At 54.0% G+C, this 27,907-nt stretch overlaps 1 protein-coding gene across 1 annotated transcript; it reads right to left on the bottom strand.

Annotated features, from left to right (window-relative positions):
* Positions 1–36: 36 nt before the first annotated feature.
* Positions 37–26,278, bottom strand: ANKRD35 (ankyrin repeat domain 35). The gene is made up of 14 exons (XM_027826960.3): positions 26,240–26,278; positions 21,347–21,477; positions 18,256–18,344; positions 16,853–16,917; positions 15,352–15,409; positions 14,105–14,175; positions 13,781–13,887; positions 12,879–13,063; positions 11,433–11,470; positions 8,294–10,660; positions 6,507–6,596; positions 5,943–6,008; positions 4,918–5,026; positions 37–1,750 (listed from the first exon to the last, which is right to left on the bottom strand). Exons 1-13 carry the CDS (start codon positions 26,276–26,278, stop codon positions 4,964–4,966), a joined length of 3,369 nt encoding a protein of 1,122 aa, XP_027682761.2. The 3' UTR covers positions 37–1,750; positions 4,918–4,963.
* Positions 26,279–27,907: the final 1,629 nt, after the last annotated feature.

The raw sequence follows: 27,907 nt of genomic DNA, 5'->3' as shown, positions 1-27,907 counted from the left end.
AAACAGCATCAGAAGAAGAGAAGAAAATAAGAGTTTCCAAAATTCCAATTTAATGGATTTCTGAATGACAAAGACAAGGCCATTGGGCCACATTCTCAGCTGGCCTAGCCTTATTCACTTCAACGCTGCCACTCAGATTTACGCCAGCTGAGGATCTTGCTCTATTATTTATTTTATAGATCATTCGTTACTTCTATGACAGCAGCACCTAGGGGCCCCAGCCCAGAGGAGGGCGGGCACTCTACAAACACACCTTAAGAAACAATCCCCGCCTAAAGAACTTACAATCTAAATAGACAAAGGCTGGGAGGGGAAACTGAGGTACAGAGCGGCAACATGATTTGCCCAAGGCCACGCAGTAGGGTCAAGACTAGAACCCAAGTCTTCTGTCGCGTCCCCTACCCACTAGACAACACTGCCTATGCTAGTGTCTTTCGCATGTAATTTACATGGCAAGGCTGAGACCATGTGACAAAGTTGTAGGCCCACAAGAGTATCTCAGCTCCTAGCTCAGAGCAAAGCCCTTCCTTCTGTTTGCTGATCTCAGCGCTTTCATTCCCCTGGTGCTCTGCTCCTCCCAGCACTTCTCAGATAGCCACAAGGACCTGTTCTTGCACCAAAGCCTGTTTCCAGAATGAACATCTGGAAGCGGGTCATTTTCTTCTCACAGCCAAACAGACTCAGGACCGAGGCAAGGGGAAAGAAAACCAGCCAGAGCCTCTGATGTAAGAGAGGCACACTAAGGAGCTGTCTGCTTTTCAGAGACCTGATCCTGTGCCTTGGAAATCAGTCGGACTTTGGCCACCTACTTCAATGGAAGCAGGATCAGACTGTGTCCGGATCCAGCAGGAAGCAAAGAACTAGGACGGACGTCTTAGTTGCCCCTACCCCACCTCTGAATTGGAGAGTTCAGCACGGCTGCAACGTATCCGATGGCCAACTCAGCCTGATTCGCTCCTGCAGCCACATGGTCTGAAGGGCAAACCCCGCTATGCTGCTCACACGATGAACAGAAACAGCTCCGTGGTGGAATGGTGAGGCAGAAAAAGGAGCCCTGGTTGACCATCATTTTGTTGTGTGATTGTACAGCCCCTAGCACCACGGGGTCCTTCTTCATGCCTGGGGCTCCTAGGTGCTACCAAAGTACAAACAATCATAATTGGCTGCCTCGTCAGTCTGCAGTTGCAGTGTGAGGGAGGCTAAAGTGGAATTTACTTGGTGCATGCTTTCCTGTGCTCTCAGCTAGCTGTGCCCTTGGAGAAGATAAGGAAACTACCTCTACAAGCAGGGAAGGGAGCTGTCCTTTAGTTCAAGTGGTAGAGGACGGTGACTGTGGTGCAAAAGGGCCTGGGTTCTAGTCCTGTATCCAGGCGTACGAGAGGCCGATCGAGTCATGGTGTCTCGCAGCTGCAGCACCTGGGTTTGTTATAACAAGATACGCTTGCCCTGCGGCCCATCTTTCAAAGGTAAATGATTTCAAATCACTGGGGCTATTTGAAATAAAGCCCCAGTGCTCAGCCAGCAGCACGTGGAGACTGGGAAGAGGCGGGTTGGGAGGGGGAAAAACAACCAAAGCTATTGCAGAGGTGATCATCTTGTGCTGACATCCTTGGTGGATGGGTCTCTGGCTTGGTGGGGTAGCAGACATGGTCCCAATGGTGTGTCAAGCTGGTTCCTCGAGCGCTATCCTGCTGCTGGAAAGGTGTGGGCTCAGCCCTCCAGTCTTCTCCTGCTGTTACCTGGAATATTCCTAAATGGAGTGAAGCCAGCATTGGAAAATGTTGCAGCCCTTGGAACAAATGGACATTTCAGTTTAATGACACACTTCTGCAGGCAGGTCATTCTGCATGGACCCAGGTCAGTTGCAGCCAAAACCGCACTGAGCTACCTGCGTGCTGGTAGAGACTAAGCCCTGTCTATACGGGAAAGGGTGCACTAGATTGCTTTAAATCTATGAGCCTGATTGACTTAAATATGTAATTTAACTAGTGCTAACCCCTACTGTGTACGCACTTAAACCAGTTTAACCACATTTACCTTAGGCGTTTACCTTGGTTTGACGAGTCATCCCCTTGCACCACACGAGGGCCAGTATGGCCTGAGAGGGGAAACTGTCCCCTACTGAGCCACCCAAACTATTCACTGGGACACTCTGGGTTTTTCTGGGGAAACAAAAGCTGGCCTTTCTGAGCTTGAGCGTGCCGACGGGATTAAACAGAGGCAACGTAGCCACAGGAGAAGACACCTGCGTACAAGCCGTCCTGTCACTTAAAAAAAAAAAATCATCCCCATCTGCAGCCCACTGAGCTGCAGCCCCCACTGCTCCTCTCCCACTGCATGGAGGATGAGCGATGGCCTGAGCCGCTCCCGGGTGACGTGGCCCCTCCCTTCCCCTGGGGAAATCACAGTTCTCATCTGGAAACGCTTAACTTTCAACCCGAGAGCAGATGTGCCAAACGGCACACAAACAGCGTGGCTGGCCCGCCAGCCGCAGCGTCTGTTCCAGCTGCAGACGGTCTCTGCGGCCTGTCCAACCCGCATCACGTTCACGGTGGGGATTTTACTGGGGGGGCTTGAAGGGAGGAGACACTGAGCCTCAATTTCATGCCAAACAAACTACCCTGCAGTCGCCACCCTTCCGCAGAACAAGAGAGAGGAAGGAGCTGCGTTGCTTGTACACATTGTGCTGCTCTGGACAGCTCAAAGGGGCCTTAGAAGGGGCAAAAACAGCCCCGAGAATCCACCCTGTGTGCGGCCTCCTGGGTCACTTTGGAGCTGGCAGAAGGGCTCTATGCAGATGGTGGATCTTGGGCATAGATGGCAGATATGGGGGATGTATGGCAGATCAGGGGTGTGGCTGGAAAGCACTGTGCTACTTCTCTGTCTCCCAGGGACCATGGAAAACAGCATGTAAGTTAGAGCAACCCTGAGGCTGCTCTAATGTACACTGGGGGACAGGCAGGGCCCTGCACAGCGCCACTATATGGGAAGTGGAAAGAGGACTTAAAGCCATCCCTGTCCCAGCCACAGCAAGAGAGTGACTGAGAACCAGACCTCTGCCTTTGGTTTGTGCCTCTCCAGCTCTCTACCACGTTGTACCCGAGCACCTGCCCCCACCACCCAGGGCTCACCACATACCCAGGCATGAGCTCCTGAGATTCAACCCATGCCCTGCATCATGGCTGTGGACTCAGCCACCCTGGTGAGAATTGCCCCTTGATCAGGGCGCTGCAACGAGCCAGGGGCCACACATGTAATGGGAGGAAAACCTCCTCCCCAGTCTCTTCCCTCAGACCCAAGTCGGGTAGCTACATCCAGCTGTGGGACCCACTGGGGGCAGGAGCCATCTGTATGCTATGGCCCCTCTGTGCTGGCTACACTGATGCAAAGGGGCCATAAAGCCTCTGGGCTAATACCTCCCATCATAGAGGGCTGAGTTCACTGGCCCTGTAGGAGCCCGGGTGCAGTGCAGTGGGCTAGGAGGGGGCATGGCTTGGCCACTCCCCTCGGTGCAATGCTATTGCAGCTGAGCACAAGTTAAGACAGATCTCAGGGATGCCTCAAGTCGCTCCAGGATAAGGGAAGCACAGTGCTTCCCCCCTCACTCCCTGTGCCGGGCTCAGCACTGGCATGGGATGAGGCCAGGCCTGAGATACCTCGGCAATGAGCCCAGGTAAGTAGAGAGAAACAGATCACGAAGCTTTGATCCAGCCTTGTCTTATGGGATGGTTTGTACCAAATGGAGGCGTCAGGTTCACTTCATACTTCAGGCAGCTTGCAGGCCCTTTTCTGTCTGACTGCACCTGCTCTAGAAGAGCTCCCGTGGCGTGTGTCCGTCCCTGTCCATCTCAGATCCCTGGAAACTTCCTGCTCCAAAAGCCCCTGTCTCTTGAACTAAAGGAGAATCTCCACAAGCGATTAGCAGCAGAGGCTATATGACACACAGGTGAGCAGTTCTGAGCCCATCCAGAAGGGGGCAGAAGTAGCAGACATCTATCTACATCTCACCTACAAAGGGGTCAGTTCAGTGCTAGCAGCTAGTTTGTGCTTCACTCCACCCCGTTCCTTTCTACAGGCCTGGCCATCTACGGCATTCTGGCTCCGTCTGCTCCTGCTTAGCCAGCCTCACCTGCGATTAGAAGCAGGGTCTCCAGCTGTGAAAGGGGCCATACGGCCCTGACCCTGAGAAATCCTGGGGGGCTTCAAAGACCATGTCCCACCGAGCATGATGCCCTGCTGAGCTGCACAGCCCCACCCCGCCATCTAGTGGCCCTTTTGCAGCACTACATCTATGGCACAACCCAGGTTCATTGACACACAGGCTGGGATTGACCCCCACGAACACTCCATCAGTGAGACCAGGGCCCCGATTCATCCCCAGGGCAGGGTCATGCTGGGGAGAGGGGTGGCCTTAAGGTACCGCCCCATCAGGGATTCACAGACACCGAGCTGCCAAGTTTTGCACAGCTCCATGTGTGACCCTGTAACGCAGATGATTGAATGAGCTAATTTGCAAATGATTTGTATCTTGCCATAATCTTCAATCACTACCCTCTCCCCGAAGCAGTGATGGGGAGAGGGCCTGGAGCTGCACGAATGTTGCCAGCTCCAAGGCTGGGGTAGGTAGGGAGGTGGGTGCTGCTGTTGTACTGAGGTCTGTGCCTTTAAGGGCTGAGCTTCCCAGCCAGAAGATCTCTTGCCAGCACCTGACCTGCTGAGTGATCACTAAACATCCCAGCTGTTGCTTAAAGTCTTTCAGCTGGATGGTTTGTATGAAAGCAGCACCCAAAACCGAAGCTCAGATGCTACAGTGATGGGGACCTTACGGGGGCATTCGATGAGACCAAGCAGAACTGCGCCTTCTCTGAAGCAAAGGGGGAAAAGAAAAGAGGCAGACACACGGACAGCCACACTCACTTGCAAAGAAGAAAAATCCTAGTTCCCGGGAAGCGGAGGGCAAAGCTCATTCCTCTTTCGCCCTCAGGATTCGGAGCAGCATCGAGTGAACTTCTTCATCCATGAACCCCTGAGCCGGAAGAAACCCCATCCCCTATCAGTGTGTTGTTCTCTTGTTGTGTAACCAGCCCCAAACACACAGGGGTCCACAGTCTGGCTTGAGACACGTGCCAGCAGCCCTTCCCCCCCCACCCCCCACCAGCACTGGGCTTGCCATTCTGCACCACAGCACCCCCTTGTGGAGGGCCAGTGCGTGCTTCAGCCACTGCCTCACAAGCTCTGCCGGGGGAAAGCAGTTTTCCTTTCTGCTCTAGCATCCATCCATAAGGGCCTGTCAGGCAGACCCTCTGCTGCCAGGATCTGTCAGATCTGCATGGCCCCTGGCTCTGCCCCATCCACGCCCAGTGCTGCCCGCTTTCAGGCAGCCCTGGTCCCCCAGCAGAGAGACAGCTGTGACTTGCAGGGCTACAACTTCCCCACTCGTGGCTGTGCAGTGCTGGAGACCTTGCACCCTGGCATAAGCTTGGGGAAATCTAGCCCCTTGACTGTGCGAGGCACCTCCCGATCAGCCCCGTGCACTGTGATCTGCCATGCGGGTTGGGTTGCTCCGGATGGCTGGAGCCAGAAATAGGACTCAGGACTCCCAATCCAGTGCGCTAACCACTAACCACTCCCCTCACTTCCAGAGCTGGGGTTGACTACCAGTTCCCCCTCCTCTAACCACCAGCCACCGCTCCCCTCCGAGAGCTGAGATTAAAACTCAGGCATCCTGACTCCCAGTCCCCGCTGTTCCGGCCCACAGTACCTCCTCCGCGCTACGAGTCTAAAGCACTCAAGCCAGTTATCGCAGAGTTCAGTGAGAACCTTTTAAGCTCCTGTGGAGAATCACCTAATGGTTATGGGAACCAGTAGGAGCAGAAATTTATTGAAATCTACCTGAAGCCACTCAAGCCTTAGCACCAACCCAGACTGTCTGAGGTTTGTACCTGGGCTGCATTGAGCAGATGGGTTCTGTAGATAGTAACAATCTCCTGGTGATTTTTTTCCTTAACCTGGGAAAACAAAAATATACTGTGCTGGTGACTTTCAATCTGCCAGCAGGTGTTTGTATTTCTATTACGGTAGCACCCCAGAAGAGATCAGGGACCCATTATGCCAGAAGCTGCATGTGCACAGGGTAAGAAAAAGTCCCTACCTCCAACTGCTTACAAATGAAATAGACAAAGGGTGAGAGGGGAAACTGAGGCAGAGAGAGGGCCTTGCTCCAGGTCGCATAGGAGGTCAGTGGCGGAGCCAGGTCACCTGAGTCCCAGTTCAGAGCAGCTATCCACTAATCACGCTGCCTCTCAGACCTATAAATAGCACCCTGAATGCAATCCGGATGGACGAGCCTTGCAATCTGAATGACTATTGTGCTGGGTATTAGTAGGTTGCACAGCCCAGATGAACTGGCACCTCCCACTGTAAAAACTCCCACAATCACCTGGCCTGGCAAGCAGATGCCGCGTGCTCAGAGCATTCCTATAGCGGCAGGGCGGCATGCGACTCACCTCTAACTGCAGCCGGAGACGAGCACTCTCACTGCGGAGGGCCAGGATCTCTGCCGAAAGCTTCTCCGTCTCCTTCAGCAACTTTTTAATCTACAGTTCAACGACAGAGAATAACGTCCTGTGGCACATTGGGTTCCATACAGCCATCTCCTCCGCGGGCGTAAATCAGTTTTCTTCCCTCTACATCAAAGCTGCTAGGCCAATTTACACCCACTGGGGACTTGGCCCCGAGGATGTTGCAACTAACCGCTGCCCAACTAGATCTGGTCAAAAATATTTCAGCGAAACAGTTTGCTGTTGGAAAATGCAGCATTGTCAAAACTGAAACGTTTGCAGGAACGCGTCAATTTCGAAGACGGTTTTCTAGGGGGGAAAAAAGTCAATCCGAATCATTTCGACTTTTGACGTTAGCACAACAGAACAAACATGTAGTTTCTGTAAAGACATTTCATTTCGACGTGTGTGTCAATTCATTTCATGTAGACTTCTCTCTTAGATGAAACTATGAAAATGAATATCCTATATTTAGGTATGATACGTATTAGATCTGATCCAATCACATTTTCATCTAATATGAAAGTCAAACCAACGTGGATCAAACTGATAGCCAAAATGAAATATCTTTATCCGACTGAAATGAAACGTTCTGACGTTATGGAAACAAAACAACCCGATGCTTCCAAATTGAATGTTTTACAGAATTTTCCATTTCATGGGAGATGCCAGTTTCTGACCCCCAACCCTTTTCACCTGTAGCTCCGGACACTGTGCTCCTGGCCCTCGTTGCTTTTTAATGGGTGATTCAGGGAACTAGGGCTGGGATGGACACTAATCATGGGCTCTGAATCCAGCCTGGTTCGGGAATGACTGACAGCTGTTCCCATAGGGTGGCGAGTCAGAAGCTCCTGTGTGAAATGGGGTTGGTGAGTCTCAGGCCAGTTTCTGCTGAAAATCCCGTAAAATTTATAGGGATGATCCAAATTGCTAAGGCTTGTAATAAGAGGGCTCTATTCAGATAAATAGTTATTAGCTATGGTGCCAGATTGTTCCTGGGGCTGGTAGGATCAATGAAAACTTGAGCGTGTTCTGGGCATCTCTACATACCAGCTCGTGACCCCCCCCTTCTCCACTTCTAGTGCCTTGGGCCAATACTGCAGAACACAGCAGGGCCTGATTCTCAGTTGTACTATCTTTTACACTGCAGGGCACCTGAAAATCAGGCCCTTGATATTTTCAATAAGGGTGAAACCCCCCGGTCACAGGACAACGTTCCAGTGTGAGTTAACAATCGGACCCTGAGCATTGCGTCCAGAGCTGGAGAACATTGAAAGGACCATGGCGTGAGACCCTCAAAGCCGACTAGGAGATTCAGGCACGTTGGGTGTCCAAACCCCCCTTTGAAAATCTCAACCAACAGCATCGCAAGGCTGATTTCTGCCCTGGGAGCAACAGCTGTAAGCCCCATGGAAGCTGGACATGCAAGTCCAGGGACTTGCTGTGGGATGTCGTGCCAGGGAAGCAGGTGATCCTGCTGAGAAGGCAGCTTTGGAGTATGTGGAGACACCACCACCCTCAGTCCTTTCCTCTTACATCTATAGGCCAAATCGCTGGCTGGTGTAAGTCAGCGTAGGTCCATTGAAGACAATGAAACTACCCTGATTTATACCAGCTGAAGATCTCAGCCACCATCAAAGTCAATGGGAATCTTTCTGTTGGTTCAGTGGGTGCTGTGTCCGGCCCTACATTAATAGGCCTCTGGCCAGCTCCTGGCGTCTCTGTGGCCTTACCTTCCCTTCTTTGTCCTGGCAGGTCCTGGAGAGCTCCTCCACCTTCTTGTTCAGCTTCTGGATGGTTCTCTCCAGCTGCTCCGACTTCCCCCTCAGCTCTCCTGTTTCCTTCTCCTGCTCCGCCATCTTGGCCAGCAGGTCCTTGTTCTTATGCTTCTCTGCAGCCAGGGCCTCCTCTCGCTGGGCGCACTTCCCCCTCACCTCCTCGTGCTTCTCCTGAAGGGCTCGCAGCTCCTCTTCCAGAGCCTGAGTCCGGAGTGCCAGGGAGCTCCAGGCCTTCTCGTGCATCCGCAGGGTCTCCTCTTCCTCTGAGCACAGCTCTGCCACCTTCACGGGCAGTCGGTCGAGCATCTGCTTCAGCTTGGTCACATCATGGCTTTCACCTCCCAGGGTGGCCTGAGCTGCCTCGAGCTCCTCCTTCAGCTCCCACAGATCTCTCTCCAGCTCATTCACCCATCGCCAGGGCTCAAGCACCAGCTCTCCTCCCACGATCTCCAAGGTCTCGGACGCTTCCTGACCAAGGGCCTGGACACTGTTGCTTTGAGGGCTTTTCTCACCCACGGAGGCGTCGATAGCCTCGCGCTGCATGGCAGGAGCCTGGTCGCCCCCGAGCACCTGGCTCTCCTCTTCTATCTCCGACACCAGCTGCAGGGCCTCGTTGTGCTTCTTCACCAGGTTGTCCAGTTTCCAGTGCAGCTCCTCCAAGATGCAGGTGCTTAGGCTCTGGCTTCCCATGCTGTTGGCCTCTCCCATCATCTGCTTGAGAAAGCTGTCCCTCAGCACCACCATCTCCCTCTTCTGGGTCTCTAGCCTTAGCCTCAGCTTCTTGGTCTCTTCCTTCTCAGCTGAGAGCTCCTGGGACAAGGCAGCCACTCTCTGCCTCAGCTCCTCCACCAGGCCCTGCGCCTCTCCTCTGGGGGACCCCTCCTTCTGGTGCTGCCAGAGGCGCTGGAGCTCATCCTGCAGCTTCTCCCTCTCCTGGCCCAGCTGGGCCAGCTCGTTCATGAGGCTGCCATTGTTCTGTCTGAGGTCCGACAGCTCTTTCTCTAGGTCAGAGCTTCTCCTCCTGGCCTGGCCCTTCGTTTCCACAGAATCGTTCCTCAGCCGAGGTCTGGGTTGCCCATGGGGGCCATCTTGGATCTGGTTCTTTTCCATCCTGCCCTTCTCCAGCTCCTCCAGGGATTGAGGTTGCCTCAGTGGGGACTCCGCCTCATCTCTGAAGACGTTGTTCTCTTCCTCACGCTGCTCCAGGCCATTTCTCAGCTCCTGGAACTGGGAAGCCACCATGCCGTTTACTAAGACCCCTGACTCCTGGTTGCTCTGAGGGGCCGAGATGGCTTCCTGAAGAGGCCTGGCTTTCTCCAGGAGGCTGAAGTTGGCCTCATCCATCTTGGCCAGAGCACGTTCTAAGCCCACCACCATCTTCTCCCAAGAGGCCACGCTCTTCCTGATGGCTTCTGATGGCACCGCCTCGAGGTGAAGTTTGCCTCTGAGGGTCTCCTCTGCTTCCCTCTTCAGATCCTCGTTTTCGGCAAGGACCGCAGCCTTCTCCTCCTGTGCTCTGGCAGCCGCCTCCCTCATCCATGACAGGAATTGGCCTAGCTCAGTGCAGAGAGCGACTCTGGGCCCTCTCGGATCCACCTCCTGCCTTCCCACCTTCTGCCTTTCTCCCTGCTGCTTTCCCAGCAGCCCGCGCAGCCGTTGGTTGTCGCCGTCGAGCTCAGCGACACGAGCCTGCAGCTGCTCCAGCGCCTCACCCTGGGCCCGCTTCTTGGCCTCGTAGACGGCGATCACCGCCCTCATGTTCTCCAGATGGCCTTCGAGCTCCACCACCCTCTTTGTCGCGCTCTCCTTCTCCTCCAGGGCTGTGGCCACTTCGGCCTGGAGCCGCATCAACTCCTCCTGATGGCGTCTCTTCTCCTCCTCTTCCTCCTCCCCCGGCCACTGTATCCAGTCTTCCTTCACTGCTACATTCTGGCCTCCTGCCTCTTGCTGTCTCTTCTTCAGCTCTTGCACTTGCTCAGCCAAAAGGTTCAGGTAATAGTCCTCTTCTGTGGTGTCCCGGCTGTACCGGCGGCTCAGCACCCGCCTGCCCTCATCTGCCCTCTCCGGCAACAGCTGGCTTATCTCCTGCACCTGGTCCCAGATCCTCTCCTTCATCACCTTGCACCCTTCTGCCAGGGCATCACACTCCTTCGCCTTCCTCACCAGCTGCTCTTCCAGCCGCAGGACCTTCGTCTGCTCGTCTTCGTACCGACACCTCCACTCCTCGGCGTCGAGGTCCTCTTCGTCCTCCTCGGCGTCTCTGCCTCCCTCGCTCTGCAAGTTTATGCTGCTGCCGCTGCGCTCCGGTGGCTCGGCGGTCACCTGGAACCACCACAGAACCCAACAGAACAGATGAGCTTATCGGAGAGGCACACCGTGACCTCACACGCACGGTGGGTGCGAGGTCGCACGGCACGGAAGACGCCATTTTGCGCTTCAAAATGGCATCCCCCCAGATTGCCCAGGGTCCCAGCAGGAAAGACTTCATTAAAATGGAGTCATGCCAGCAAAAATTTGGAACCCCCTGCCCTCTAGGTACATGCAGCACCTAGCACATTGAGGACCTTCAGGTGCTACTGTCCTATACATAACAAGGATAAAAGTCAGCCAGACACTCTCCAAGGGGATGGGTACTAGGAGGTGGAGCCTTTTCCCTTCCCAATAGACCTTAGGTCGCCAGTTCTAATCTGCTCCTCGGCTGGTAGGGACTGCAAATCACTGCTTTTGCTGGCATTCTATGTGAACCAAATTGGTGGGGAAAAGGCCCAGTTCTGCCCCTTGCACCATCGTTTACACCAGTGCAGAAAACGCCAGCACATGAGAAGAGCAGTTTTGTGCACCCATTTTGCATTGGGGTCACAGACGCCGCCAGGGGACGGCGCTGGGGAATCCAGTCCTCGGTTTCAGGCCTCGTAACAGCAGCATCATCAGGGCTGAGGCTTCTCAGCCGCCCTGATCCAATCCAACTCCCCCGCCCCGCCCGACCCTCCGTGTGTAACCAGGGGTTGCAGAGTTTATCACTGAGTAACACACCCAAGAAGCTTCGACACACCTCCAGTCTTTCTCTGGCTGGCCCCGAAAGGGGTCTCCTCACCTGTGCATTGGTGCTTGTTTGACAGCTGGATCCATACTCTGCCAGAGGGAAAATAAAAACACTGAATGAAAGTTTCAAACTCTCTGTAGCGCAGAGTGGAGAGTTGCCTTGCCCCTGGGCAGCCCCTGCCTTCTGGATCTCCCAGCTCCTCACAAGCAGGAATTCAGCAAGTGAGGTGGGTAACGTGTCATCCCCATCTGACCAGTGACAACAGCTGTGACTCGGCCAAGGTCTCACAGCGGATTTGTAGCCGAGCCAAAAATAGAACCCAGGAGTCCTGACTCCCAACTCCAACCGTGGGAGCACACTCCCGTCCTAGAGCTAGCTGCAAAACCCAGGAGTCCTGACTGCCAGTCCTCTGCCCTAACTACCAGGCAATACTCCTCCCCAGAGGTAGAACTAGAACCTGGGGGTTCCAACTTCCAGACCACTGCTTTAAAACAATGGACATCACCATTGGGTAAACCGAGGCACCGAGAGGGGATGTGACTTGCCCAGCATCACCCAGTAACAGAGCCAGATCTCCTGATTCCCAGTCCTGTGAGTTCACCACAAGGCTGAATTTCCTCCCTAAATGCAAAGCTTTCTTATTATCCTCAGCAAAACTTGCTGAGATTCTTTTGGAAATCTTCCGGCAGTTTATTTTTTGGCTCTGGCCCTGGTCCCTGATCCACCAGGCAGTCGCCATGGAAACCAGAGCCTAGCAAGCAGAACCGAGGAAGACAAGGGTCCCCTGGATATTACATTTCGCCAACTCCCGCCAAGCCCGATTATTGCTTTTAGAAATCAAAACCATCTGGAGAAGCTGCCGGAGGCTGGAGACCTCCTTGCAAATGAACTAAACAAACACACATTAAAAAAAAAAAAACAACAAAAAATCAATATCCTGCCCGAGCGAGGCTGGGTGTAGTCCAACCAAACGAGCCAATTAGAGGCACAAAGGGAAAAGTTGTGGGGTGGGGGGGGACAGTTTTTGCTGCTTTCTGAGGCATTTCTGCAACTTGCAATGAAGGGAAATGCGACCTAATAACTAATAGTGGCTATGTTACCAATGGCTCTCAGCAGAGGGTCCCCCAAACCCTTTAGAAGCATCCTCCGGGGTGGGAAATGTGTCCTGCACTCAGCATGCTTCTTGCACTAATCTTTGATTGTTGTGCCAGGCTTGCATTTTGGATCGCTCAGCCACTCCTAGACGTTCAGCTGGAAGGACCGTCGTGATCCTGTAGGTCCTCCTGCCCATCACAGGCCACAGAACCTCGCCCACCTGCGCCTGCAACAGGCCCCTGACCTCTGGCTGTGTCTTGATGTAAAGCCTTCAAGTGATAGAGGATCTGCCAGTTACTCTAGTTCAAACCAGCAAGGGACCCGTGCCCCATGCTGCAGAGGAAGGTGAACCCCGGCCCGCAATCCCTTCCTGACCCCAAACTGGCAGCCCCTTCCCCTCACCTCTTCTATTCCTCTTCTTCAGGGCGCTGTGCAGCAGCCTCCTCAGTGGGCGGCTCTGGGACTGCAGGGCATAGTGGAGGGCGTCGTGGCCCGTCCTGTCCACCACGCTGAGGTCCACCCCACTGCTTACCAGCAGCTTGGCCGACTCCACACTGGAGCTCTCACAGGCCAGGATCAGAGCAGTCCTGGAGGGGGTGACGTGAGGGGGTGTCAGGGTCAGTTCTGGGGAGCCCCAGGGGCACCCCTTGCAGCCAGGCCACCTGGATAATCTGTGGGTGGCTCCCCCTCAGATGGGCCTCTCTGCTCTGGCCCACTGGAGCAGCTCCCATTTAGGGCAGCAGCTCTTAACCTTTCCTGTACAAGGCCCTCCAACCTGGGGCTGCCCCTTGTTGTCTGGCCCCAACCCCTCCCCAGGTAGTAATACAGGAAGGGCAGGCTGGCTGCAAGCGCCTGACTCCCAGCCATGACACCCATCTCGGCTGGTCCCGGCCCCCAAGCCAGGCTGAGAAATTTTAGGGGACTCCTGTAAAAACAGGCTAGTTCCCCTGAGCCAGCTGTCCCATTGACCCACAGCAGCTCCCAGAAGCAGAGGTTTCTGGGAAATCCTGAAAGGCCTTGGGGGCCACCTCGTGAAACCTGGGGACAGTGGGTGAGACGAGGTCCCATAATGAGACAAGAATGCCCATAATGCCCCTGGGCAACTGCCCTCCCCCCCATTCCCTGGTGAGAATGTCCATAATGCCCCTGGGCAACTGCTGCTCCCCCACCCATTCCCTGGTGAGAATGTCCATAATGCCCCTGGGCAACTGCTGCTCCCCCCACCCCCATTTCCCAGGGGAAACCCCCCACAATGCCCCTGGTGCTAGTGCTGTTTTTATTCTCAGAGCCTAGGCAAGACTCACTTCTGGTCCTTGTCGGTGAGGTCACCGCTGGCCCCTCTCTGGAGCAGCTGGCAGCAGATGGCCGGGTGGTTCCCCATGGCCGCTATCATCAGGGGCGTGCGTCCGTTCTGGAAGGAACGGCAGAGGCGGTTAGCATGGCAGGCTGCGCGTAGCCCCACCCAAAGCCGGCGCGGCTTCCCGGCACTCAGCGGCCGGGAGCCGGCTCCCCGAGCCCTTACAAAGGTTACGTAGCCCCTAGCCTGTGCCCTCCGCATGGGGAGCGAGTTTCACCCCTCGTGAGTGTCGTTCCACCAAGCCCTGTCCCGAAGCGGGTTTTACACTCACGTTATCGGTGACATCCAGGAAGGCCTCCTGGTCACACAGGAGCAAGACGCTGGACGCACACCCCGAGGAGGCTGCAGGGCAGGAGGAAAAGGAGTGGTCAGTGCTCGAGGGACACACCCAGCTGCTGCCACGTGGAGGGGGGAACCATATGCCTATCAGCCCCGGCTGCCCAGCGCCCCAGGTACGCCCTCTCTCAAGGGCCAAGGAGGGAAGGAGTCTTCAGTCTGACCTTCGTCACTCGAGACCGCCTGAAGCTGGGGCCTTGCTCTCTGCACAGGGCGGTTCTTCAAACAAGGTGAGACCCAAGCAGGGTCATTTCCCCACATGGGTTTAAACTCGCAGGAGGGGGTGACAGGGAGAGATCTGTTAGGACATCTCCCATGGGAAGCCCTCTCCCAGGGGATATTTACAGCTAGACTGGGCAAGCCTGGCAGCATTGGCCAAAAAGGTAGACTAGAGACTAGATGGGACCGGGCACTCTAGGTTTGTTCCGTCTCCGATCGCTGGGGTCCTCTCCTTGAAGGTGAGTGTTGGGGGGAATGGCTGGAACACAATCCACTGCCCTGATCCAGCTCCTGCAGTCTGGTTCCCCACCCGCTATCTCTGCAGGGCAATAACCCGGGGACTCGGGCGGCTTGTAGGGACTGGTCTATTTTGCCCACACTCAAATCAGCCCTTGCAAGGTCCATATGACCCCTGGCTGGCTGTCACGTGATAAATGGCGATGCCCAGTGGACATGCACGGCACTGCGCATTGTCAGCATCCCATCCCTACGGATGGACAGACAGACAGATTGAAGGGGGCTGGACAGACAGACACATGTCTGGGGATGGAGCGAGAGGTGGACAGAGGTACCTCAGGGGATAGAAAGACAAGCAGGTAGATAGGACAGACAGGCAGGTTTGCACGGCAATAGACAGACAGACAGATGCGGGGATGGTGAGGTCTAGAGAGAGAAGACTCTAGGGACGCCCATGGGAGACCTGCCTCGTGTCTGTCTCTCTAGCACGGCAACAAGAAAACGATAATGATGGGAGGGAACTCGTCAGATCTCCCTGCTGGGAGACAGGGCCCCAGCCAGGTCTCAGCCCCCTCCGGCTGTCTTCAGGAGCCCAGACTCAGCCTCCCCTTGCTGATCAGCCCAGCTCCAAGCCCCTCACCCCTCAGCCCCGTTAGAAGATCTGCCCTGACGCACTCAGCCTTTCCCCTCGCCCGACTCAGCCTGCACCTCCAGGGACTCACTCACCGGCCCAGTGTAGGGGCGTGCGGTTCTCACCATCCACGCAGTCCTCATTGGCGCCGTGCTACGAGGAACAAATGTGGCCGTGAGGGCAGCACGAGAGAATGGCCACCTCCCCTTCGCCAATGGCCCAGGGGGCGGCTAGAGCACAGAGCCGTGGACCCACCTCCTGCTCCAGAGCGAGACCTGGCCCAGCTGACATGGGACAGCAGGAACCCTCACTTTGGGGTGAGCCAAGCAGGGCTTCCAGATATCCAGGACAGATGATGCCCCTCAATTAAGTGGCTAAGGCACTGGCATGGGACTCCAGACACCTAGGTTCTAGCCCCAAGGCCGCCACGGACTCCCTGTGTGACCTTGAGGCAAGTCACTTTATATATATATATATATATATATATATATATATATATATATGCCTCAGTTTCCCCATCTGTAAAATGGGGTTAATGACCATTCCTCTGGCTTTGTTTAGACTCTCAATTCATTGGGGTCGGGACAGTCTTTGACTGTGTCTGTACAGCCCCGAGGACAATGGAGGCCCCACAGTGCTGCCCAGCACAGATCTGGGAAGACAGGAGATCTAGTTTCCCCATCTCCAGCACTGACTCACTGCAGAACTTCGGGCGAGCCAAACCCCACCTGTCCGAGCCTCCACTTCCCCAGTGGTAAAGTGGGGCTAATTATCCAGGCAGCCAACGGCTTAATTCAGGAACAACTGTGCGCGTCTCCCCGGCGCCTTCTCTCAGAGGATCCCAAGGTATCAGTTCATCTCGAGGGGTTTTGCTGGCTGCTTACAGGCCAAACAGCCAACACAGTAAGTCGTCAAGCAGGAATTTGCTCACTGCCCTGAGCTAAGAGACAACGCCTGTTTCATTTCTGTCTTGTCCATTGCTACCCTGTCACCTCTAGACTGAAACTCCCCAGCCACACCTTACCATGCAGGAGGGAAATGATGAGCCCCAGAGCAGCTCAAATGCCAGGAGACGGGGCATGGCCACTGCTGGGCTGGGCTAGGGCATGGTAGTCTCATGTGATGCCACCCACAGAGCCAGGAGGAGTCTGGGGCCCAGTTTCTGATTTCTGGTTTTGCTGGGGGAAATGCAGACCAGCTCCCTCTACATCTGGGGTTACTCCGGATCGATAGTGGGGTAATGGAGAGTTGAAATTGCACCTGTGCATGCCGGGCTCTGAAGGGGACCCTCCATTTTCCACCCCCGCTAGAACCCAGGTGTCCTGATTCCCAGTCCCCCCCTGCTCTAACCACTAGACTCATAGACCAGATAGCCCATCTTTTCTCAGAGGAGAACCCAAGAGGTCCTGGCCCCTGATCCAACCAGCAGACCCCGCTGCTGCCTCCTACAGACCCTGTCAGTGAACGTGAAGCGAGTCTGTATGGAAATCAGACGGACCCTGTGACTGTCCAACTGATGGCTTGAGACCCCCGCCGGGAACACCCCAGTGCCCAGCCCGGAGCAGGGGGGCAGGGAGGGGCATTTGTCATCTTTACCTGCAGAAGAACCTTCACGCACTGAGGCTGGCAGGCGATGGTGGCGAGGTGCAACGCCGTGCTGCCTGGGGAGAAGAGCAAAGGGAGAGCATCACGTCTCGGGAACAGAGAGCTGAGCCCCACCCGGAGCTGGGGGGTCTGTGACTCGCTGTGGGTGCGTGGAGCAGGGGTGAAAATAACGTAACCTCTCCCGGGGAGGGGGGAAGCCAATCCGCCCCTAGATTCATCTCAGGGCTCAACATGCCGAGTGCATGTTGAGCCCTGAGATGAGTCCAGGGATCCTGATTGTGGGGGGCAGGTTCAGGACATGCCCAGGGACAGTGCCAGGGTCTGCGATGGCACCAGGTGTGTGGCTGGCTGGGTCTGGTTCACCTGCTCAGGGTCTCACTGATTATCATAGGTGGGGTGGGGAAGGAATTATCCCCCCGGCTCAGATCGGCAGGGACCATGGGGCATGGAGGTTGCCTCCTTTGCAGTGTGTGGGTGCCAGAATTATCTGGGTGTACCTCACTTCATCAGTTCCCTGCCACTGCAGGGACCCCGGGCCCTCCTGTTCTCTGCCTGTGGCACAGAACAGGCTGGTCTCCTGTGGGTCTCATTTCAGATGCTGTGTTGGGTGTGCAGTGCTGGGTGGTGCTGGTGGCCTGTGATACGCAGGAGGACAGACAAGATGATCTAATGGTCCTTCTGGCCTTAAACTCGGTGACTCCTGTGGCAGGTGCTGGACCCAAAGGCCATTGGAGGCCATGGAAAGACGACTCCCCCGGGCTTTCGATCAGGCCCTGAGAAGGCACCTGCACTCCAGCTGGGTGAGCGGGCGTCTCAGCAACGGAAAAGTCATTCCGAAAGAATATGGCCAAGGACAGGAGCAGCAACTGAGGTGACAAAAACCAGAGCAAGGACAAGGGCTACTAATTTTCATACTAATAGAGGGAGACAATTTAGCTAATCTGGTCTGACAGGATGCAGGAAATGTGATAAGAGCCACCGCTGGTCTGTTCCAGCATGGCAAGAGTTAATATCCTCTTGTTATTATCTGTTTTGCAGTAGCACTTAGTCCCGAACCAGGACCCCAGGGCTAGATGGCCCATTGATGTGTTCCAGTGAGGCAGAAGGTGGGATACCAGCCAAGGGGCCGGGCCCAAAGCCCACTGAAGTCACTGATTTCAGTCAGCTCTGGACCAAGCACCCCATGGACCGCTGGGCAGGAGCTGGGACTCCAGGCTACCTGGACCATTTATCTGTATGGGCCGGGCAGGAGGCGTGATGCTGGACTGGAGGGGCCCGTGATCTGAGTTGGCCTGCCAGAGGGCAGGATGGCTATTAGCCTAGATGGAGCATCGGTCCAGGCCAGTCCTGCACTCTCTGCTCCTCTGCCAAGCCAGGGAAATCCCTACACGTACCGTCATCATTCTTCTCATTGACTTCGGCCCCATGAGACAGCAGGATGGTCAGGCACTCGGTGAGCCCTTTGGAAGCTGCCAGATGGAACCTGCAAAGAGGCGAAGAGCCAAGACTCATTGCAGGTCCGGCGTGAAACTCACCAAGTGACCTGTATTCTTGGGGGCCAGCGAACTTTCCACCCTAAAGTCATTGTCAGAGAATAACTCCAGCTTGCTTCCTGGAGAGGACCATGGGAGAATCCCTGATGTGTCTAATGGCTAGAGCAGAGATAAGGCAGCCAGGACTCCTGGATTCTATTCCTGGCTCCAGGAAGGGGGTGGGATCTAGTTGGTTAGAGCCGGGAACAGGATGCCTGGGTTCTATTCCTGGCAGGGGAGCATGAACTACTTTGATTAGACCAGGGATGAAGAGTCAGGTCTCTGGGTACTGTTCTTAGCTCTGGAAGGGGAGCGTAAGCAAGTGGTCGGAGCAGGGAATGGGGTGCCAGGACTCCTTGGTTCTATTCCTAGATCTAATGCCCCTACTCTACTTGCGCTATATTGATGACATCTTCGTCATCTGGACCCATGGAAAAGAAGCCCTTGAGGAATTCCACCATGATTTCAACAATTTCCATCCCACCATCAATCTCAGCCTGGTCCAGTCCACACAAGAGATCCACTTCCTGGACACTACGGTGCTCATAAGTGATGGTCACATAAACACCACCCTATACCAGAAACCTACTGACCGCTATTTCTACCTACATGCCTCCAGCTTTCACCCTGACCACACCACACGATCCATTGTCTACAGCCAAGCTCTACGATACAACCGCATTTGCTGCAACCCCTCAGACAGAGACAAACACCTACAAGATCTCTATCAAGCATTCTTACAACTACAATACCCACCTGCTGAAGTGAAGAAACAGATTGATAGAGCCAGAAGAGTTCCCAGAAGTCACCTACTACAGGACAGGCCCAACAAAGATAATAACAGAACGCCGCTAGCCATCACCTTCAGCCCCCAACTAAAACCTCTCCAACACATCATCAAGGATCTACAACCTATCCTGAAGGACGACCCATCACTCTCACAAATCTTGGGAGACAGGCCAGTCCTTGCTTACAGACAGCCCCCCAAGCTGAAGCAAATACTCACCAGCAACCACACACCACATCACAGAACCACTAACCCAGGAACCTATCCTTGCAACAAAGCCCGTTGCCAACTGTGCCCACATATCTATTCAGGGGACACCATCACAGGGCCTAATCACATCAGCCACACTATCAGAGGCTCGTTCACCTGCACATCCACCAATGTGATATATGCCATCATGTGCCAGCAATGCCCCTCTGCCATGTACATTGGTCAAACTGGACACTCTCTACTTAAAAGAATAAATGGACACAAATCAGATGTCAAGAATTATAACATTCATAAACCAGTCTGAGAACCCTTCAATCTCTCTGGTCACTCGAATACAGACCTAAAAGTCACAATATTACAACAAAAAGACTTCAAAAACAGACTCCAACGAGAGACTGCTGAATTGGAATTAATTTGCAAAATGGATACAATTAACTTAGGCTTGAATAGAGACTGGGAGCAGATGGGTCATTACACAAAGTAAAACTATTTCCCCATGTTTATTCCCCCCCCACCACCACCACTTTTCCTCAGACATTCTTGTCAACTGCTGGAAATGGCCCACCCTGATTATCACTACAAAAGGTTTTCTTCCTCCCCGCCCCCCCGCCTCCCCCACCCGCTCTCCGGCTGGTATTAGCTCATCTTAAGTGATCACTCTCCTTACAGTGTGTATGGTAACACCCATTGTTTCATGTTCTCTGTGTATATAAATCTCCCCAATGTATTTTCCACTGAATGCATCCGATGAAGTGAGCTGTAGTTCACGAAAGCTTATGCTCAAATAAATTGCTTAGTCTCTAAGGTGCCACAAGTCCTCCTGTTCTTTTTGTGAATACAGACTAACACGGCTGCTACCCTGAAACCATTCCTAGATCTAGTTAGTACATATGTCACCATGTACTAACTAAGTCATGTCTATGCAGCCTTTGGTAGGTGAAGGGGTTACTCATAATAATGCTGCTCATCATTTGATGCGCTCTCAACCAGCACCAGCTGCACAACCGGCAGGGCCATCTGGTTCTGCAGTGCATTGCTCAGGTTAATGGGAGGGTAACATCTGTGGGCACGTGCTGTAAGATAGGGACAGTCAAGTCCTGTACTTCAGGGCATCAGCGGCTCAGGAAGGAACGGTCTGCTACCATGTGCTGCATTGCACAATTAGCCAGATGCGTTATGGGGATTTCGTTCCCCACCCCCCAGCCTTCAACGCATCTCTGTTAGGGGCAGGATGCAGGAATAGCTGGACCAATGGTCTGGACTGGAGACAGCTGGCTAGATGAGATCAAAGCTTTGCTCTGGAACAGTAGGAGGGAGGGAAACCAGACCTCATGCTCTAGTTATTCTTCCTCTTTTTAAAATCCAGAAGCAACTTGAGGCCCCAGCTGAGATCAGGGCCCCAGTGTGCTAGGTGCTGTACAGACACAGAGCAAGAGTCCCTGCCCTGAAGAGCTTAGACTCTAAATAGACCAGACAGACAAAGGGTGAGAGAAAGGATTGTTTTTCCCATTTTACAGGTGGGGAAACTGAGGCACAGAGAGCAGCCGTGACTTGCCCAAGGTCAATGGCAGAGCTATGTCTCCTAAGTCCCAACCCAATGCCTTGGCCACAAGACCACCCTACTTGTCAACGGGCAGGTGTGCTATGCCAGGAAGTGGGGATGCTGGACTGGATTGGCCAATGGGCTGTGCTGGAATAGGAAGATGGGGGTGGGAGGGATGTTTGGCCCGATGGGCCAGTGTTATGATCTGGTGCATGAAGCAAATCCTATGTCCCGATCTTAAAGTGACATTCAATTGGTAGGAAGAGGTGACTGGAAGGGAGCTGGGCTTTGTCCTGGCTTGGTGGGAATTAACCGCCCAGCAGCTATGCCTGAGCACCGGCCTTTGCAGTAGGGTTAGAAACAGAAAACCAGCTGGGTTAGCAGGAGGGAAGAGGACAGGAAAACTTACGTACGCAGATTGGCCCAGGGCGTTGAGCTTGGTGGGTCTCGCTGTCTTTCTGGAAGCCAGGACGGAAACTCTGCCCACATCCCCCTTCTCGACGGCTTCGAAAAGCTTCTGGTCGTGTTTGTTCCAGCTCTCGACCTGATTCGAAGAGAGCGTCACGGAGAAAGTGAGAGCGGGCAGGGCTGGAGGACGCACCGCAGCTAGAGGGGGCAGCATGGCCAAACAGAGCCAGGGCTCCCGCGGGCTTAGCACAGGTCTTGGAGCCAGGAGTCCTGAGTTCTAATCCCATGGCTGCCAGGGATTCACTCTACATGCCTGGGCAGCCCACACCACCTCTGCGTGCAGAAAGGCTGAGCAAAGACAGTACGGCCTAAACAGAGGATTGGGAGCAAGGTGGCCCGAGTTCTAAACCCACTGTTATCATCTACTCACTGAGTATGTCTACACGGGAGTTTTTACCTCCAGTGAGTTGATTGCAAAGTAACTCGAGGGCGTCACCAAGCTTGTGAAGGCTCGTCCGGACACTCGCCCAACCATCTGTGGCTTTCCTTAGGGATTAATCTAGAGGAAACCGCAGATATGTGAGGAGTGCCCAGGCCAGTTTCTACAAAAGCCAAGCCCTCTAACCTGGGACAACCCATCTCTTCCTTTGTGCCTCAGTTTCCTGCTCTCCCAAAGGGAGCTAATAATGCAGAGGAGAGTGACAGGTTCATTAGCTTTCAAGTCACTAGCTATAATTCCTGAGCGCGTGACGCACAAAGAAAACATGGTGCCTTTACACACCACCTTTCAGCTAAGGATCTCCAGTTGTCTATTTATAGCTGCATGCTTGTCATCATGACTGCCATTCCCTAGGGGTTTATTAGTGATAATTAGGGACCTACCAAATTCACGGCCATGAAAAATGCATCACAGACAGTGAAATCTGGTCTCCCCCGTGAAATCGGGTCTTTTGTGTATTTTTATCTTACACTATACAGATTTCATGGGGGGCAAAACGAGTGTTTCTCAAACTGGGGGTCCTGACCCAAAAGGGGATCATGGGGGAGCTGCAAGGTTATTGTAGGGGGGGTCATGGTATTGCCACCCTTACTTCTGGGCTGCTTTCAGAATTGGGTGGTCGGAGAGCGGCAGCTGCTGGCCGGGAGCCCAGCTCTGAAGGCAGCGCCCCGCCGGCAGCAGTGCAGAAGTAAGGGTGGCAAGACCGTCCCATGCCATCCTTCGTTCTGCGCTGCGGCTGGTGGCGGTGCTGCCATCAGAGCTGGGCCGCCGGAGAGTGGCGACTGCAGGCCGGGAGCCCAGCTCTGAAGGCAGAGCCGCCACCAGCCACAGTGCAGAAGGAAGGGTAGCAAAACCGTGACACCCCTACAACAACATTGTAATCTCCGCCCCCTGCCCACACACACACACACAACACCCTTTCGGGTCAGGACCCCTACAATGACAACACCCCGACATTTCAGATTTAAATATCCGAAATCGTGACATTTATGATTTTTAAATTCCTATGACTGTGAAATTGACCAAAATGGACCATGAATTGGGTAGGGCCCTAGTGATAATAGCTGGCCCCTATGGCTAAATGTCATGTTTCTTATTCGAGACATGCTTAATCAGGAAAGCTGCCGGACATCCTAATGACAGGGAAGGGCAATGGCAACTGTAGAATCAGGTCAGCATTACACACGGGTTTAGGGAGTGCTGAGTGGTTAAGTGGGTGTTTAACCAGCTGCTAAAGAGACATGACACAAGAAGGTCTGGTGTATTAATTAATAGAGGAATTGCCCGAACGAGTATTAAAAGAAAAGAAAGAAGGATCAGATCAAAAAAAGACCAAATGCAGTGAGTTGTATTAAATCGGTCCAGAATTGTATATAATTCAAGACATAAGACAGAGAAACAATTGTGGTCTAATGGGCTGAGCTCAGCAGCAAGAACCAGATGCTCTGTGCCTCAGTTTCCCCATTGGGTGAAATGTGACAGCAATACTCGCCTTCCTTTGTAAAGGGCTTTGAGATTTATAGATGAAAAGCTGCTAGAGAAGAGCTAGATTTTTTTTAAAATCATCATCTGTGGTCTCGGGCAAGTCATTTCCTCACTTTGTGACTCAGTTTCCCCATCTACTTAACTCCCTCACAGACAACTTTGGCCTGGGGGGTGAAAACACAGGGATAAATTAAGCCATAGGAGAGCAGATAGGAGCCAATCCACTGGAGTTGCATCTGTTTACACCAGGGCTTCAATTTGGCTCCAAGGCTGGATTTTTTTAAACTACCAGAAATCTATCTGACGTACTCATATGGCCCACACCACCACAGTATCTGAGCACCTCGCAGTATTTATCCTCATAGCCTCCCTGCCTCATACAGGGTGGGTATCGTCCCCATTGTACAGAGGGGAAACTGAGGCACAAAGAGACTGAATGACTTGCCCAAGTCACATAGGGCGTCTGTGGCAGAGCCGGGCATGACCCCTGGGTCTTTAGCGCCCTAATCATTGCACAAGCATGGAGTATTAATGAACCTGCAGAACCTGAGTGTTGGGTAGCTGGTGATTAACATTCCACACCCACCTATACACCCTGAGCTTGTGTGTGTGTGTTATTACACAAGGACTACACACCCCATGATTGCTCATATCCTAATTACCCTGGGTCCTAGACGAGGGCTGCAGTGGGAAAATACCCACGTGGTGGGATGCCTGGTCAGAGTGTATGAGCGGGGAATGGGATCTAGTTGCCTGCTCTGTTTGTTTCTTGCATGCAATGTAATTGTAGCCTTGTGGGTCCCAGGATATTAGCGAGACAAGGTAAAAGATATTCCCTTTCCCACCTTGTCTCTCGACAGTCAAGAGAAGCCAAGCAATTGTTTGTTTGTTTTGCTGGGCACATGAGTGCAGTCTAGTGGTTCCATACCTTGGAGGGAGTGTGATCCAATGGTTAGAGTGGGAACTGGACTCCTGGGTTCCATTCCCAGCTCTTGAAAGACGCGTGGCCTAATGGTCAGAGCAGGACTGTCTGGTTGTGACATTTTTAGTGCATAACATTGGACATCAGGACTCCTGGGTTCCATGCCTACCACATCCACTTACTCATCCCTTCATTTCTGTGTTCCCCAGTTTCCCTCTCTGGAAAATGAAGACAATAATGCTTCCCTACCCCCTACAACTAATGAGTGGTTGTAGAGAACTTTGAGGTTCTCCGATGAACAATACCATAGACATGCAAATTATTATCACCAACCTTCTGTTAACGTGGCATTTGGTAAATTGGGCCTACACTAATTAACTGTAAAAAATCCTTGGCCACATGGATCTTCACAGCAACAGCAGGGCTAGAACTCAGATCCTCCCGCTCCCAGGAGCATCCCCCTACCACTTTAGGTGAAGGATAATATCCCTTAAGTTTTTGGCAGTATAGGGCCCATGACACACAGTTCCAATTCCAACCAGCAGAGGGCAGGCATGTGCATAGTGTGTGTGTGGGGGGGTGTCATTACACTATACCTATCTGCAAAGTTTGGGATCCTTCAGGATGATATAAAAGGAAATGATTATTAATTGGTTATTCGCTACTATGGAGCATATTAAAGAGATGGGACCATAGGGCCAACACATCTGTCCCTGATACAGATGTGCAGCACCCAATACTTATTAACAGGCAAGTGACTGGAGATCCCCCGTGGACCCTGCAGTCCCTCATTGCACTGCTGGGTACAGGAGCCACAAGGCAAAGGTTCGAGGGTAACTTCTCCCGAGGGTGGGAGGCAGAGACCACTGAGTTCTCAACGGGATCTTTACAGCTGCACGTCCCCACTCCCCTGGGGGCTGGCCCCTGGCTTCTGTACCAAGCCCGGGAACACCCTGGACATGCAACAGCCCCTGGCTGACGGAGTAATTAACCCACTCCGCCATTCCGGTTTGTCAGGCCCGGATGCTGCCTCCCTGGGCTCCCGTTGCCAAATCCAGATCGCTGCGTGCAATGCAGAGCGAAGACAGGCTGGGAACTGCATGGCATTCACCCCGTGGGCAGGAGGGGCCGAGGCTTGGGGGCGACAGCGAACAAAAGGAGAGAGACTCCGTGCAGAGAGATTTCTGGTTTGATCCGCTTCCCAGTGGCCCCCTAGCAAAGGGTGACAGGCTCCAAGGGCCTCACTAGCGACTCTGAGCCCTTGATTTTGGGGGCACCAGCCCAGCTGGCTGCTCTGAACCCTCAGATGCTGGCCAAGGTCACACCAGGGGTCTGGAACAGAGCTGCGAATTGAAGTGCGACCTCCGAAGTCCTGAGCTAGCACTCTGACCATTGGACTGTCCTGCCTCTCCCATCACCCCCACTCCCAAACATGGGCCACAGAGTCAGCTCCAGCCTGTAGGACCCTCACCCAGCAGTCCAGGGGCAGAAGGGCAGGGCTGTGAAATGCTGTCCCCAAGGGCTAGCTCCGTAAGGTAGTGCTGGTGCGGGAGAGTCCTATAGGCCAGAGCACAGCACTCTTTCCACCCCATACGGTGGCACGGGGCTACGGTCAGAGACTAGCGCAGGGGCTGTCGGTCTTTGGCCACCCTGAGAGCCCCCTCTTCCCAGCAAGCTGAGCACCCCTGCTTGCTTAGCAACATGGGGACAGCACGGGGGGCAGAACCCTTAACACCTGCGGGGGTGCAGTGGTCACTTGGAGAACCTGTAAAATAGCATATGCATCGTACGGGGCTATTGCCAAGGAGGGCAACATAGGTAAAGGGCTATTCGTATGGGGGCACTCCTCCCATAGACTACTGCGGGACAGGGCTCTTCTGTAGCACACGGTAATGTTCCTTTCTTAGGGCCTTACCCCCTCCACTGGGCTCAGATCCCCCACCTCGCCGGCCAGCTCAGCACAAGGGGAAGATCTCGGCGAGGCTCACTCACCGCGACCTGCGAGGTGGAACAGGAGAACATCTTCTTCATGGTGCCCACCGTCCCGCTCCGGGGTGCCTCCACACCAGCAAAAAACCAACCAGCACCAGGGCGAGCGCCGGGCTCACACCATCCCCAAGCTGCACCACTCGCTTCTCAGGACAGGGGCCCGAGAGAGCGGGCCGGGGTCCCCGGCGTTGAGGAGGGCCAGGTGAGGACGGCCATGGACCAGCGCCCCAGAGGGACTCAGCACCAGCTGCTGAGCAGGTAATTGCTGTCAAAGGGAAGAGGCGTGTTGCGTCTGGGGAGCGTTTGAAGCTAATCCTTCTGCCTCGAGGGCCAGCCTCGTTCCCCGCCCCTCGCCGCCTCCTGCACACCTGCTGATGGCTCAGACTCAGCCTGGGCTTGCCCAAGATCTGATCTCCGAGAGCGTTTGTTGCTGGGTTTAATGGAGAGACGTTTTCTGCCATGCCACCAGCTCCACTAGAGATGCCGGTTAGTCTCAGGGTCCGACGGAGGCACCAGGACCACAAGCCAGAGTTCACATTCTTCGTTAAGCGGAGCCCAGCAAGGCACGATCCACGGACGATGGGCAGGGGAACAACACATGAGCGGACACAGGTCAAACTTCCAAGCCAATCAACTCCCCTGCCTCTATGACCTGCTTGGACATCACAGAGGAGGCCTGGTGGGCTCTGTAGAGATCAGACATGGTTTTGTTAAAACACTCAGAACATATATGGGCTCCATACAACCTGTTCCCGGAGATACACTCATACACACAGGCATACACCCATTCCCCCTTGACACACACATATACCCTGACTAGCACTGGTTGGGAGTTTTTTGTGAACATGCCGATTCATCTAAACTGAAAATGTTCGGGAAACAGGGTCAATTTCAGGGCCTGGCCAGGAGCCTCACTCATGGAATAATCCACCAGCAGAGGGCAGCACCCCCATGCAAGAGGTAGACAGGCAGATTGGGAACCCAAGTTCCATATTTATCTGGTGCCCATCCCCATAGTATCTGGGCACCTCCCCAGCTTTTAACCTCCCTGTGAAATAGGGACTGTTGCTCCTGTTTTTGAGAGATACGTCATCGAGCTGCAGCGGCTAAGTGACATCCCCAAGCTCTCACAGCGAGTCTGTGGCAGAGCTGTGCCAAGAATCCAGGGCTCCGGGCCCCCTCACCAGTGCACCATCCTTCCTGTGCACCACGGGATGGGGAGAGATGGACATGCAGGCAGTGAGGGCCATTTTCCAGATGAATCCCAACCAGTCCCAGAGGGCAGCATGACCCCAGGGCAGCTGAGGTGAGATGCACCCCTCCCTCTGCAGGATAGGATCCGGGGAACCAGACTGTAATAAGATAACAGGGCGTAGTAACAGCATCAAGCTCTCATTGGCACAATCCAGCCAGCTAGCACGGGGGAAAGGAGCACAAGCATTGTCATTCGCTCTTTACACGGGGAGTCTAGAGACGCAACTCATCCGAGTCATCGGGAGGCCAGAGCCCTAACTCCCATTCTAGCCCCTAGCCACTGCGCCATGCTGGTTGGTGGATCTCAGCGCGGGCGTCCCCACCACAAAGGAAACCTGCACTGCACCTTCAACCGACGAGCCTGGGAACTTCAATTCTGAGGGAGGCTCAAAACCAGGGACTGATCTGAGACACTGG

The sequence above is a fragment of the Chelonia mydas genome, chromosome 24 (genome assembly GCF_015237465.2).
Source record: "Chelonia mydas isolate rCheMyd1 chromosome 24, rCheMyd1.pri.v2, whole genome shotgun sequence".
Classification (NCBI taxonomy): Eukaryota; Metazoa; Chordata; order Testudines; family Cheloniidae; genus Chelonia; species Chelonia mydas.
The sequence above is the reverse complement of the archived record's forward strand: the minus strand, read 5'-3'. Positions and strand labels throughout refer to the sequence as shown.

Excerpts from the sequence above, each read along its gene's own strand:
- ANKRD35 (XM_027826960.3), bottom strand. The coding sequence starts at position 26,278 with ATGAAGAAGATGTTCTCCTGTTCCACCTCGCAGGTCGCG. Across the intron at positions 18,345-21,346 it reads AACGCCCTGGGCCAATCTGC|GTTCCATCTGGCAGCTTCCA; the intron begins GTACGTAAGTTT and ends GCCTCTTTGCAG. Across the intron at positions 6,597-8,293 it reads GCCAGGACAAAGAAGGGAAG|ATTAAAAAGTTGCTGAAGGA; the intron begins GTAAGGCCACAG and ends GTTGAACTGTAG.